This window comes from Patella vulgata, chromosome 6 (genome assembly GCF_932274485.2).
Source record: "Patella vulgata chromosome 6, xgPatVulg1.2, whole genome shotgun sequence".
NCBI classification, from domain to species: domain Eukaryota; kingdom Metazoa; phylum Mollusca; class Gastropoda; family Patellidae; genus Patella; species Patella vulgata.
Window position 1 is genome coordinate 18,416,435 of NC_065884.2, and position 14,304 is coordinate 18,430,738.

The 14,304-nt window shown below is 36.9% G+C and overlaps 1 protein-coding gene across 1 annotated transcript; it reads right to left on the reverse strand.

The window, feature by feature from the left end:
* Positions 1 to 661: 661 nt before the first annotated feature.
* LOC126824422 (uncharacterized) lies at positions 662 to 8,944 on the reverse strand. The gene is made up of 8 exons (XM_050553646.2): positions 8,819 to 8,944; positions 6,939 to 7,704; positions 6,199 to 6,561; positions 5,796 to 5,873; positions 5,197 to 5,343; positions 4,379 to 4,579; positions 2,653 to 2,784; positions 662 to 2,416 (listed from the first exon to the last, which is right to left on the reverse strand). The coding sequence occupies exons 2-8, from the start codon at positions 7,677 to 7,679 to the stop codon at positions 2,300 to 2,302; spliced, it is 1,779 nt and encodes a 592-aa protein (XP_050409603.1). The 5' UTR covers positions 7,680 to 7,704; positions 8,819 to 8,944; the 3' UTR covers positions 662 to 2,299.
* Positions 8,945 to 14,304: the final 5,360 nt, after the last annotated feature.

Below are 14,304 nucleotides of genomic sequence, written 5' to 3' on the forward strand. Positions count from 1 at the left end.
GTAGGTTTCGTTTAACCCGAGCGGTTAACCGATCTTCTGTTTCTTGCAATGTGTTGCCGAATAAAATACAATAGCTTCGGGGATACAGGTTGACGTTGTGAAACAAATACCTTTCAAGCCTAATGGGGGTTGTTGCAAAGTAATATTCGTCTTATTTTATGGATAAAAATTGTGTTACCCTGACTGAATAAAATGAACCGATTACCCTTTGTAGATAAAATGAAACTGTTTCATTGTGTTCGGTGGTGTGGTTTCGATTTTGTGGTAGTCCTGGTTTGTGTTTTGTATACTCTTAAGTACCCTTTCTTTTTCTTACCAGATACGCCCTATCTAATTCTTTTGCAACCCTTCCACCCACTCGTGAGACGGTTTTGGGGAAGAGAAAGTAAATCCGTGAATTTTCCGTCTTTTTCATACGTCCTTCCCTGGGTAAGTCCATAAAAAACAACAAGTTACACTTTGGGAGAGTTGCTAGCCCCCCCCCCCCCAATAATTTGGCCGCAAGTACTCTTTTCTCCAGGTTATTGCGGCCCCTGGACCCACGCCTATAAGGACCTAGGATGGAAGCCCCCCCCCCCCAATCAAGAATTGCTTCCGCCGGCCCTGTACAGTCTTAATGGTGTATCATATAATTACAGTTTTAATGATGCATTATATAATTACAGTTTTAATGATTTTTTTTCTAAACAATATTTATTCACAGAAACTGGATTGGAGAACAGGCAAAAGCCTATAGACCCCCTCTCCATAAAAGTACAAACATAAATATATAATGAAAAGTAAAGTAAAGTAAAGTAAAGTGAACGATTAAATTATAAGATGATTATATACACTATATACACGATATGTACAAACCACAATCAGAATGTTTATATTTCATAAATTCACATACGGAATTTTCAAAATCTTTGGGAGATGTCGAGGAAGTTATATACTGCCGAAATAATTTCTTCAGAATTGTTTCTGTCTTCAGTTCCGAATAATAAATTTTGAGAATTTTGATAAAGTTTTGGAAGTTTTGATATTGTTGCAGATCGTGCATCTGAACGTAAGGAACAAATTAAAAGAAAATGTTCAGAGTCTTCAAAGGCGTGGCCAAAATCGCATGTAGGGCTGTCAGAAATATGCCTGAGAAAACGATGTCCGTTTAAATCACTGCAAGCGAGTCGGAGGCGAGAATGGTGAATTTGATTTTTCCTGCTGCCAGAGTTGTATGATGAAGGTATAATTTGATCAAGGTAGCCGAGTTTAGATTTAAAAGAAGATAAAGTAGGTAAGTTTCTAGTAGAAAGATCGAGTAGATTCCATTCTCGAATTGTAGATTGTATAAAAGAAGAAGAAAATAAAGAAGTTCTGCAAAAGTATGTTGGGATGTTACTTTGGTTTCGTAGGCGATACGAATTTATATTAGGTGGTATCAGTTGAAATAAGTATTCGGGAGTAATATGGTTTATGATTTTTTGTAGAATAAAATTAATTTATGTCGCCTTCTTCTCTCCTGCAGTGTAATAAATCCGGTTTCCTTATATATATAACACTTGGTGACTTTCACAGCATCATATAATTACAGTTTTAATGATGCACCATATAATTACAGTTTTAATAATGCATCATATAATTACAGTAATACTGATGTGTCATATAATTACAGTAAATAGTAATATATAATGATGTATTAATGGCGTATCATATAATTACAGTGTATCATCAAAATCAAAAACACACTTTTATGGATAACAATTACTATGGTTTATTTCACTGCGACGTTTCAACAAGGTTTCACAAGTCGTTATCAAGCATATATACAAGGTTTCACAAGTCGTTATCAAGCATATATACAAATTTGTATATATGCTTGATAACGACTTGTGAAACCTTGTTGAAACGTCGCAGTGAAATAAACCATAGTAATTGTTATCCATAAAAGTGTGTTTTTGATTATGTTCCAATTACTAAATGCCATTCAAAGAATATACAGTGTATCATACAATTACAGTAATAGTAGTATTTCATAGTATTTTATACTTGCAGTAATAATGATGTATTATATAATTATAGTATTAATGGTGTATCATATCATTACAGTTTTAATGATGTATTATATAATTACAGTAATTTAATTACTGTAGCTATGGGATAAATCATTTAAACTGTAATTATATGAATAAGATGCATCCTATAATGGTGTAATTGGGGTGTGGTAGGGGCTGCTACTATCTATTACTATAAATGCCTGCGCACACAAAGAATATTTCATCAGCGGTTTGTACTGCAGTACTGTTGTCGCGGTCACTTATTATCATAAGTCTTCTACTTTAATTAAGCCCAAAATAGGAAGAAGAGATGCGTGATTTTGTTTAGCATAGAAGAGACGGTGGTCTTTGTATTTGCCGGTTCCTGATCCGATTGGTGAATCCTGAAATGCAATAGAAGCGTTAACAGATACAAAATTGCCAATTGTACTCGTGGAAGAATTACTGGCAATTACTTGGTGAAGAAATAATGGTATCATACCCCAGGGCCCGCACAATATCAAGAAAATAGAATGCTGAATTTAATAGAAATGAAATATGAATTTCACTGATAATAATGATTCCCAATCATCCCATCCACCCTCAATCTGAGAAGAAAATCTAATCTAAGTTAGCTTACAAATTCAACACCAACGCTGGTTGTTCCTGTGGTGTCGTCGGGCAGGCAACCAATCCATTTAACTGTACCTTTAACAAAGGAGTCTTCCCGGAAGTAAGCCACTCTATCTCCTATCAACAAGTTGTCTGATACCTGTATATAATATTATAATAACCTCTAGCTCAATATTATCCATAATATTCGAAATTAAAATCACGAATTAAAATATTGACCCATTTCAATCAGAATTGATGTTGTTATCTTGCAGTGAAAATATGTGATCCTATAAAGACACATTTTTAAATCACTACACCACGACTCGTGTAGTCTATGGCTTCGAATGCCATTTGTAATGGCCAAAGAAAACAAATCCCAGAAGACAAAGGGGAAGTAGTAAAAATGGTTGATTTACAAACGACAAGTAAAACGCGTCTTTCATCGAACATAATTGATTAGAAATTTCCATCCGAATTTTCACGAAATTCAACCTCAACCATCATTATATTTAAACTTTTTTTTTTTTAAATCAGATGAAAAACAATTGTGACTTCTAGAGGGTCCACAAGCTAAAAACGCGACTTTTCGTACAATCCGGGGTCATAATCGAGGAAGATACGGCATGATATGGGCCAATTCATAAAAATCGGATAACAAGCAGTTGTCATGCAAGATACGCCCACATTTTGCAAGAACTGGGCAGAGAACAAGCTAAAAACAGTTTCATCAAAATCGGATAAAAACTGTGACAGCTAGAGGGTCTACACTCTACAGCCTTGTTATTACATACTTTTACGATATTTGCGTACGAGGAGCGGCGATATGTACGCAGTTACGGTCCGATTTTCACGAAATTATGGTGTAACGTTGATATATTAAAACAGGTTTTTAAAATCGGATAGCAATTGTGACATCTGGAGGGCCCACAAGCTAAAAACACGATTTTTCGTACAATCCGGGGCCATAATCCACTATCGCAAGGAATCAAGAACTGTGAGTAATAAACATACATTTTAAGTTTCGTCATAATCAGATAAAAAGTGTCGACATGTTAAAAATAGGATTTTTCGTTCACCCATAGGGGAGATGCTAATTGTAGGCCGGTTGGAGAATTTCGGGAATTTTCGGAGTCCACAATGGCAGCTTTATATAAATGAGTATTTGGGGGAATCCTAACCCTAACCCTTTTTAAAAGACTGAACTTGAATCCAATTTACCTTTTACCCCGATTAAAAGGGTTATACCAAGAATCTTAGGCAAGAGTAAAGTGTTGGTGTTTAATGTCTTTACATCTCTGACTTATTTCATAAAACAATCTCGATATGTGATTTTAAGAAAATTTTGATGGACCGACAGACCGGCGGACGATGGTGGCCATAATAAACATGTACGTCTATATTAAATGTGAGCGAAGAATTATGACTAGCACAGCAGATTGTAAATAGATTTATCAACGAAACACTACGGAAAGTTTGTAGAAATCCTCAAGGGCGCTGGTATCAAAATAATTTATATGGAAAATAATCACTGGTTTATACACATATAACACGACGTTTCGATAAGAATTCTCTTATCGTTTTCAAGCACAAATGATAAGAGAATACGTGTCGAAACGTCGTGCTAAATGTCTATAAACTAATGGTTGTTTTCCATATAAATTGTGTTGTGTTTTTTAATGTGTTCAATCGCTAAATTCCACTCAATGATTATAGGCTCTGGTATCATGAAACCTGTCTTGTCATACACTTACCGTATCCTCCTCTATATCACATACTCTGGGTATATCTGTATTAACAGTTGTATCATCAACACCAACATTAGTATATATAGCTGGGGCAACATCTACTTCTCTTATGACACTTAATATAGGTATAAACCCAGTATGACCGTTTTTAGATTCGAATAACCGAGTGCCGTTATAGGTGCCATCACCACCACCTACAGCATCATCCTGAAAACAAACAGGTTTCAGAAAGATTATGTAACAATTAGTAGCGTGGGATATATTGTATATTGTATTCTACACAGTCATTATTAGAACACAGATCACTGACATAAATAATAATAACGAGAGTATCTTTTAAACAGAATTTTAAATATGACTCCGTGACTAACAGGAAGAAGGACAGGTTGCCCGTCAACGAAACATACGCCAACAGCAGCTAAATCGTCCAACCGGTCGACAAGAGGTGTTGCAGATTTATTCTTTGCAGGTAATGGGGGACATTTACATGACAATTTCATACAGATCGGTTTGCAATTTACAGAAATTGTTGAAATTCGATAGTCTTCTTTGCTGCATTAATTTAAATTATGAACATAGGCGTACGCGGAAATTTTTGACTGGGGGGGGGGGGCAGTGGTGGTTGGTGCCCAAAAAATGTAGTTAGGTTCTTAGTATGTTACATAATAATAATAAATTCGCTGTTAAATTGGACACATTCAAGAACACAATATTTTTTTTATACAACTTTTACAAAGTACAATTGTGTGCCCAAATTTTCCCAGCATTTGGTGCTGTATGTATCAGTCTATGTATTATAATCTATGATGGTTACATCAACTTACAAATTCCACTCCGACAGTAATGTTATCATCCGCATCACCAGGTAACTGTCCAATCCATTTAACAACTGCTCGAAGTTCTACATTTTGTGCTTCTGGATAAGAAACGACTCGATCCCCTACTTTTATGTCAGGTTTAGGTTTTTTGAGCTGATACACAAATAAAAATAATTCATTAATCAGTATAAGATTGAACTTTAATCCTGCATATCATAGGGCCTGTTATAATAAAACATATACATGTAGTACCATTATCCTAATGGGACGAATTAGTGTAATACCAACGATGCTGGTGCCCCCATGACGATGTGGTATGAGATGTTTGGAAAAGGGTTAACATAATTTACCTTGTGGTCTAACGCGTTCGCTATATAGATGATAAGGTCTGTTACCAATGTACCATATGGGTTTGACACCAGGTGTACGTGACGTGGATAAGGGACGCCTGCCTATCCCCATGGGATTTCTCTGTGTACATTGCATGCTTACACTAGGATACCGAAGCGCAACCGAGTTTTAACTGGCGAAGATCCCACCGCCCCCCCCCCTCTCTCTCTCTAGGTCATTACTGATAAAAACACTATTATATCTAACATTGTTACCTGGTTCTGTTTTGAGAAAAACAATGGAATCTCCTGGATGAGTTGTTTCTTTAGGTTCATCAAGTTAACCATCTCCCTCTGTGTTATAAAAATAAAATTCTATGTGAATTCCTCAAATATGGGATTTGGTATGAGAGGTTCTAGAAAGGGGCGACATATCAAATAGTACTTGCCTTTCCTTTTTAAATTGACATATATTTAAAATTTAATGTCCGATAAAACGAAAGTCATGTCATGTTTTATTTATTTCATTATTTTATATATTAAAAATAATTATGTCCATAAATGCCATTGTCATTTTCCCATATATTTATATTTAGATACAAATAAATCTTATCGTATCCAAGAGATATGGATTCGGTTATTGGCGCCCCGTACAATTATTATCGGACAAATACTTCACCTGAATTTGGCGTTCTGTAGGAATGACCTGGTCGGTAGTTCCTGTCTCTCTAACTTCCTTCTTCTCCACCACATCTTTTACACATCCGTGTATGGCGTCCATGAAACAGTTACTACAAAAATTCTTTTTACACCCTTTGCAAGAAAGCTTGGCCATATTAGAAGGCTGTTTCGTACAAAATGTACACAGCTGTGGTGGTTTTGGAAGAACGTTGGGTTTTTTAACCACATAATGATTGATGACCAATGCTGGATGCCGAACCTTAAAACAGGTTTCGCAGAAGTTGACGTTACAGTTCAAGCATATCAATGTTGCTGGCTCATGAACCTCGGGTTCACAATTATTACATTCTATACAGTTTTCCTGGAAAAGAAGATACTATTTGTATTTTTTATCATATATAGTAGTGTAGCAGCATCGTTTCATTGGGGAATAATTTAAAAACTGGTAAATATGGAAAACTAAGATAATACAAAAATCAAGAATAGCAATGAATAGCTGGTGTAATTCTGGAATGTAGAGCGTTTACATTGTGCCAGGGGAGATAACTAACCATGGAAAAGATGGATGGTTCTGATGGTTCAAGCTACGATCAAAGGCAGATAATTTGAATACGTGAATTTCCCATGGATGAACCCAGGGTATAGTGGAGTAGAACGGCTACGTGAACTGTACGTTGGTGGATAACAAAGCAATTCCGGTAACATTAAAAGACGCATGTCATTGGGTGCTATACTTACTGCGTTAATGTCATCAAGAAATGCTGTGACATAAACATGCAATCGTTGTTTATGGTCTCTGGTATCTTCCCCATCCAAACTTGGGTGATGCTCCCAGCACAATCTACAATACTGGTTCTTGCACTGAGTACATAATATCACAGCTTTAGCAGATCGTTCTGAACAACCACCTGTACACTTGGTCAAGAAGTCACCGTCGCCTAAAGGATTTAACTGTGATCGGAGTTCAAGAACACTGCCACTTGGTCTCAATGGTTTATTATCAGTAGATCCAGGGTCGTAGGGGTTACAGAATAACGCCGTTTCCTGGGTAGGTAATGTCAAAGCCATAGATTCGGGTCGTTGTACTCGTGGATAACACTGGGTGGCTCTAGCTAGTGGTGCTGACTGTGGGGCATCTGCTCCATTATCGGTGTTTATTGATCTCTGAATTTCATTTAAATTGCAACTCTCAGTTCTTTTTAATCTACATTCTCTATCCTCCTTATAGACCCTTACAATTCTCTCCAATATCAAGTTCTTTACCAACGGATTTGTACAAACATCCGCACTACGCCGACATAAAGGACATTTAATCACATCCAACTTCTTTCCAAGAGCCTTGTCTGTTTGAACTTGCTCCAAACATTTTTCGCACAGGGCGTGATCACATGGCAGAGTGATGGGTTTTTCGAACAACTCCAGACAAATGGGACAACTTAACTCACCTTGCAATCCATCAATCGACGAATATTTCGCCATTTTAGTTTTTCAATATGTCTAGGTTCTGTAAATATCAAAAATGGTCATAAGGAATGTACATTTGGGGATATTCGACCCTGTGGATTTTTTTGGGGGGCGGGAGGAGGGGAGGATATTTGACCATGATTCATGTTGAGTATTTGACCATGGCTCATTTTAGTCATACGTCTGCTTTATCCACGGGGAAATCAAAGGGGCAGTGTTCTTAATATAAAGTCTGGTTAAGGCATCATCATCTGGGTCCCATTTCACAAAGCATAGCTTTCCATAAGTCATGTCTTAAACCAATAGAAACTTTCTTTTTTCAAAAAATAACAGCCAGCAAAAATATTTAATTTCCGAAATGCCCACCTGGTTACTGATACTGTACTCTCAAAATGACCAAGATCGTAAACCTATATTTACTTACTTTTACACCATACTGATTTGTGATTTTTTGCTTAATTTTTGCAATGTCAATAGCCTATAGTTTGTCTAATCCACAGGTTTGTCTTGTCGGTTTTGTCTTGCGTGTATAGTGCGCCCCCACTCCCAGACATTCCCTTACACTTACTAATATAAAAACTAGTTTTGCTGCAAAATGGTGATTGGGGACATTATAACACTCTATATAATATTACACTATAGATCTAATCTCCTATCTCAAAGTTCGTTTTTTAAGGTCTTTTTGTATACTTAAAAGGATTATATTACATACATGAATTATTATGATCTTTATATTTATACACATAAGTAACAAGCTTATATGGATATCGAATTATTTCCCGTTAGCGAAATACAACCAAACTATGCTAGAAACTGGAACTCCCTAAAAATGAAATGTGAGCCACTGAAGGCTCTATTAAACTTCATATCCCAGGTGTCAAATGTTATAAAGGCCTACATATAAGGCTGCCGCTGATATAAAGACAGTATTATAAGTAATTTGATGAATATTTCAAACTGTCATCGAGTGTTCCCTAATTGGCGACAACAATATCACGGTTACTCTGACGACAGATTGTTAAATATTCCTGCGAAAGGCAAAGTTCGCCGACCTTTGCCTTTCGCAGGAATATTCAACGAAAGTATCCAATGGATGACGTAGGCTTACTTGCCAACCTAACAATTACATAACATTATCAATATTAATTTTATACCTTATAACAGTCTGTTGTTTGACGAATATCAAGCTAACATCGACTACACCACATTCTTTACTGCTCGAAAAAGACAGACTTATAATCTATAGCTTGGTAGATGTCATCTATGTCGATATGAATAAAAAGACAAGTAACATACCACGTGACCTGGATTTTCCATGCATCTATTTTTAACATCGCCTACAAATGGGTTATTTTGATATAATACCCATTGTGTATCAGTTAAATATATATATAGGGCTTACCAGGCCACGGCCCGATTCCTAGAAAATTCATAAAGTGCACATAAGATGGGCCTGGAAACTTTGAGATACGTGTAGCCAATGGTTACTATATCCACTTTACAGCAAGTCCACGCCAATCTGGTTGAAATTAATTCAGTTATCTTCACTCAAAGTCGTAAAAATAGACCTTCTGTAAAAATGACTTTGCCAATTATCGAAAACACTCTTAATCTGCCCCGAGTCTGAAATTTGGGGTATAGGGGTAGCTCGGACCGGGGAGTAACATAGGCCAGGTGGCGTTAGTCTACCACTTCCGGTTTCGGAGTTATGACCCCCAAGCGAAGCCGGGTATCCTGCTAGTAGCTAATAATGAATATATCGACAAATGACTGGCACCATTTGTATTTCTGTACTTAAGTTTGGGATATCAAGTATTACGGGGTTATCCAAATTACCGGTAAATGCGCTAATTTCTTGAGTCATCTTCATTTGACACGTGGCCTATTTAAACAAAGGTAGCTTAAATTGATCTACGGCATGATACGGCATTTTAAATTCACTCTAAAATATTCCAATCACAAATGTCTAATCTATACCAATGAAAGACGATAATTCGTTGATTAAGATTAGACCAGTCACGTGGTAATTGGACCGTCAATAGACGCTTGTCCAGTTGCCGTGTGTATTGATAGTGCTATATTGTACAGTGAGATATTGTATAGATAATGTATATCCTATGTGTAGTGCCTGTGACGTCACCAGCCAATCAACCGGATTAAGGTCGTAATTGAAAAATCGAAAAGCGTTTTGGCGTGTCGGATACTTAAACGTTAACAGCGGACTTAATTTTACTTACTATTTTTATTATTAGTTTATAATGATTCCCCGCCCCCCCCCCCCCCCGAAGCCTTACTAGATAAAAATAACCACAAAACCGCAGTAAGATCAGATACTCTCTTTTCTCTAACTTTCTTTTTCAGGTGCTGGATTCTTCCTTCAGAGAACCAACAATAAAAGGAATGAATAACAGAAATAAAGATGTAACAACGCCACCATACCGGACAACAAAACCAAATGGAAGGAAGAATGGACCAGGACTCATACTCACCAACAAAGCCCCAAGGAAGAGTTGCACCAATGCACCGCCCTGCCATTCTACCGGACAGAACGACCAGACTAACCCAAACGACCCAAAATATATATATATGTACATAATATGTTTATGTCTGTAAAAATGTCCGTCTTTGTCCATGTCTGTTCCGTCAATTCGCATGCTTGTGAACGTCTACTGGCACATCTCTCGTCCTTTGCACATGTCTATTGTCCTATGTACATATATATGAAAACCTAATTATCCTAATTTTTTTTTTTTTTCTCATTAATCACATTGTAAATTAATGCACCTTGTATACATAATATGTCATTGTCTGCGATATCACCTCGGTGGAAGCGGACGTAAAATACAACTAACTCAACAACAACAACAACTTAATTTTAGTCAGATTGGTGTGAACTTGCCGTAAAGTTGATATAGTAACCATGGGCTATACATACATGCAATTTAGATTTTTGATCTTACGTGGTCTTGTGCTTAGATTTAAGTAGACTTTGCATTTAAGTAAACTTACCTTATTTTGCGTTCCCAGAAAATTATTAAGAACGTTCATGTGCTTAGATTTTAAGTAGACTTCATTGTAAGCACAAGAACGTTATTATGCGTTCCAAGAAAAAACTTAAGCACAACTTCGTTCTTAAACATAGCCAATCTAAGCACAAGTCCCAAGCAAGGTACGGCTTGTTTACCAACCTTAAGTCTGTTTCCACTTCAAAAAGATGGCTGACCGTTATTTTGATACCAAAGAGACAATTACAAGACAGAGAAAATCCTTCTCCAGAGAAATTAAGAATGCTATAGAAAATTTCGCTTGTACTGTTGTACCCTGAAAACATTTTATTTTTTCGCCAATTAGTAAACAATAGGCTACAAACACACGGGCTACTTAAAATCAGGCGCTCTCACAATTATTCAGTTAGTTTGTATGTGACTGCGTTTTTTTATCTTGTGGCACATTTTATATGTGTATAGGGGACATGTCAAATGCATCTAAATCACCCATATTATATATATATATGACGTCAATGAAGCAGACGACAAATTTATGACGTAGCCTAATTCGCATACCAAAGTTGTTTTTGTGACGTTAATGTTACGGGGGGTCCATTCTCTAGTTGTAAAAAAAACCACACCAAGGGTTCGATTCAACGGTTTATTCAGATATAACAGAAACCCCTAGAGAGGGGTTTTGCTGGCTAGACAGACTGTCAAAGGTGAAGTACCTTTGAAGTATCTGGCAATCACTGGAACTATTGAATACTTTAATCTAACTTCTATATAAACTATATTAGAAATGAAATATCTAAAACTAGCTAATTAAACTATGACTATACAGAAATAAGTTGCAATATGGAGAACTGAAAATAGTCAACCTATTGCCTCAAACTCTATTACCTAAGTGTCCAAACATTCCCTGGATACCAAATCACCTGACCACAATATACTCAGGTTCAAAGGTTAAAACCAAAACAAGATACCAAAAGTGAGAAGAAACTCACTCTAACTTAAGATAGTGGATAGAAAGTCGATAGAAACACAGGATAGCTAAAGCTAGTGAAGTGGAACATATTATCTAACATTTAAAACTTAGTATTGGTGACTTTAAAATATTCCCCAATAAAATCACTCTCCCACATACTTCCCCCCTAATGCAAATGTTGTCCCCGACATTAACCATATTCGACATCCGATCACAATATGACCTGGCCGTCTCCAACACCAGCTAAACTAAAATACATCCGGAAACAAGGACTTGCATAAACCTGGCAACATAGTTAGTACGACCTGCAACCTATCTGGTGACAAACTCATGAAATCTGGTGGTAACAGCGATCTTGCCAGTTCAGCACGCAACTGTAGGGTAGAAGGTACCGAAGATGCTGGTTGCTGTGACATGACATAATCTTCATACCGGAGCGGTTGTTTTCTTTCTCTTCCCGATCTTCTGGGCTCCGGGTCATCTGGCTGTGAATTTTCCTCTGACACTTCAGAAACAGCTGAGTCTGGTGGTTCAGGCCTGCTTCCACCATCTTGAACACTGGTGTCGATCTCAGCTTGTCCTTCGTTCCCATCGTGTACCTCAGTGGTGCTAGCAGGTTGCAAGTAGGTTGCATCCTCCACTAAGTACACCTGATCCTCATCTTCTTCACTACTGGATGACTCTTCCGGTTCTGGTATTACCTACATTTAAAACTTAGTATTGGTGACTTTAAAATATTCCCCAATAAAATCACTCTCCCACATTAAAGAGCATCGCAGTCTCAGTTTATGGTAAACTTTACCAGTCACAATGTGCTTAGACTTATACTTGACTTGTGCTTACGTAAGAATGGTCTTGAGAATTTTCTAGGGACGGTATTTTTATAAGTTTCTTACGTAAGAAAAAGTGAAGCATGACTTTGTGCTTACTTTAAGAATTTTCTAGGAACCGGGCCCTGGTGTAATGTTTAGTGGTGATAAAAAGTAATCATTGCACAGTTTAATAAAGTAATGGACAGTGAGATTAACGTAGATGACACTCATTAAATAAGGTACTTACATATCTCCCTCGGTTAATTAACCCACCAAAACGAACAAATGAATTACTTGCACATTTAATTTTTTTCATAAAGCATCGAACAATAAAACTGCTTCATTTTTCTTACTCAATTAGAATCTGAGTTACCATACTTCAAAGCTGCTTAGCCTCAATCGAATATGCTCGTCACCGATTTGATTGTCCATAATAATGGATGTTGTTTTTTTTTTCCAACCCTATTAATAGTTTTACCCTGTGACAATAATGTTGTTTCTTGTTGATATTATAAAGTTGGTCTGTCTGCTTTACATCGATAAAACGCCCTCTCATCGAAAAAAAACCAAAACAAAACAGACTAAATGTCCGTTCATACTACATCCGTATCCGTATCTGTAAATACGTACTGGTATACTTTAGTCATTTTTAGAGAAAGGGTTCAAATAGAATCCGGCACGTATTGCGCACAAAAACAGATTGCTCCCAGAGCGTATTTTTGTAAAGTGCGTCCGGCATTTCGGCCAGTGAGCCGAGCTTTAGCCAATCAGCGAGTACTTTCCCCTTATTACATCGTCTCCCCAAAAAGAAAATCAATCTCTGACAGACAATTCAGCTTGAATGCCGGACGTTTTGGCGTTTTCTATTTGAACGGCAAAACGCGGATACGGATGCGAGTGCGGATACGGATGCGGATACGTTTACGCATACGGATGTAGTATGAACAGAGCTTAACACATCACATTATCTGGATTTTCCATGCGTCTATTTTTAACTGGCATATACGAAAAGCTGGTTTATTCACATACCATAACATTATACACAGAGATTTTTACTCTGTGAGTATACATATCAATCCAAACATGGGCTTAAGCCAGTCTGTTACATCCACTCGGGGCCGGAATAAGTTTGCATGGGGCCTATGGCTGAAAATGTCACTGGCGCCCTCGCAACCAACAGTGAAAACGGCTCATATTCTGGTCATTGTCCATCACATTCGCATAATTAAATGCAATTTGTTTGTCAGTCAGTATGGTATATAGATATATTTATTTGGCACCAAGATATACAAGTTTCATATGACATATTTATTTCATGGTAAAAAAAGTATTTGTAGAACTAATTTGGGGTTTTCTTGCTCTTTAATATTAGGGTCCCTTGATCAAGTGCGCCCCCCCCCCCCGTTTACAGTTTGAATCAAATTACTTGAAATGAACTATATTTTCAATTCATTTTTAAAAGTCTCACAACAGCAGTTTTGCCATCCTCCACCGTTTTATGGAAATGCTATTCGTGTAGAAAAGACACCAAACTTAGATCGTTTACAAAAAATCTTACTATTACTATTAAGATTACATTTCAAAAGTAATAGTAATGTAATTAATGCAATCTAATGCTCCCATGTTGATCCATATGGTAGTCTTGTTATTTAGGGCAATAATGTGTTTATTGTTCTTCATTACTAGTATCTATGGTAGTGTTTACTGTTCTATATTACTAGTAGCTATGGTGGTGTTTACTGGTAGCTATGGTTGTGTTTACTGTTCTATATTACTGGTAGCTATGGTGGTGTTTACTGGTAGCTATGGTGGTGTTTACTGGTAACTATGGTGGTGTTTACTGTTCTATATTA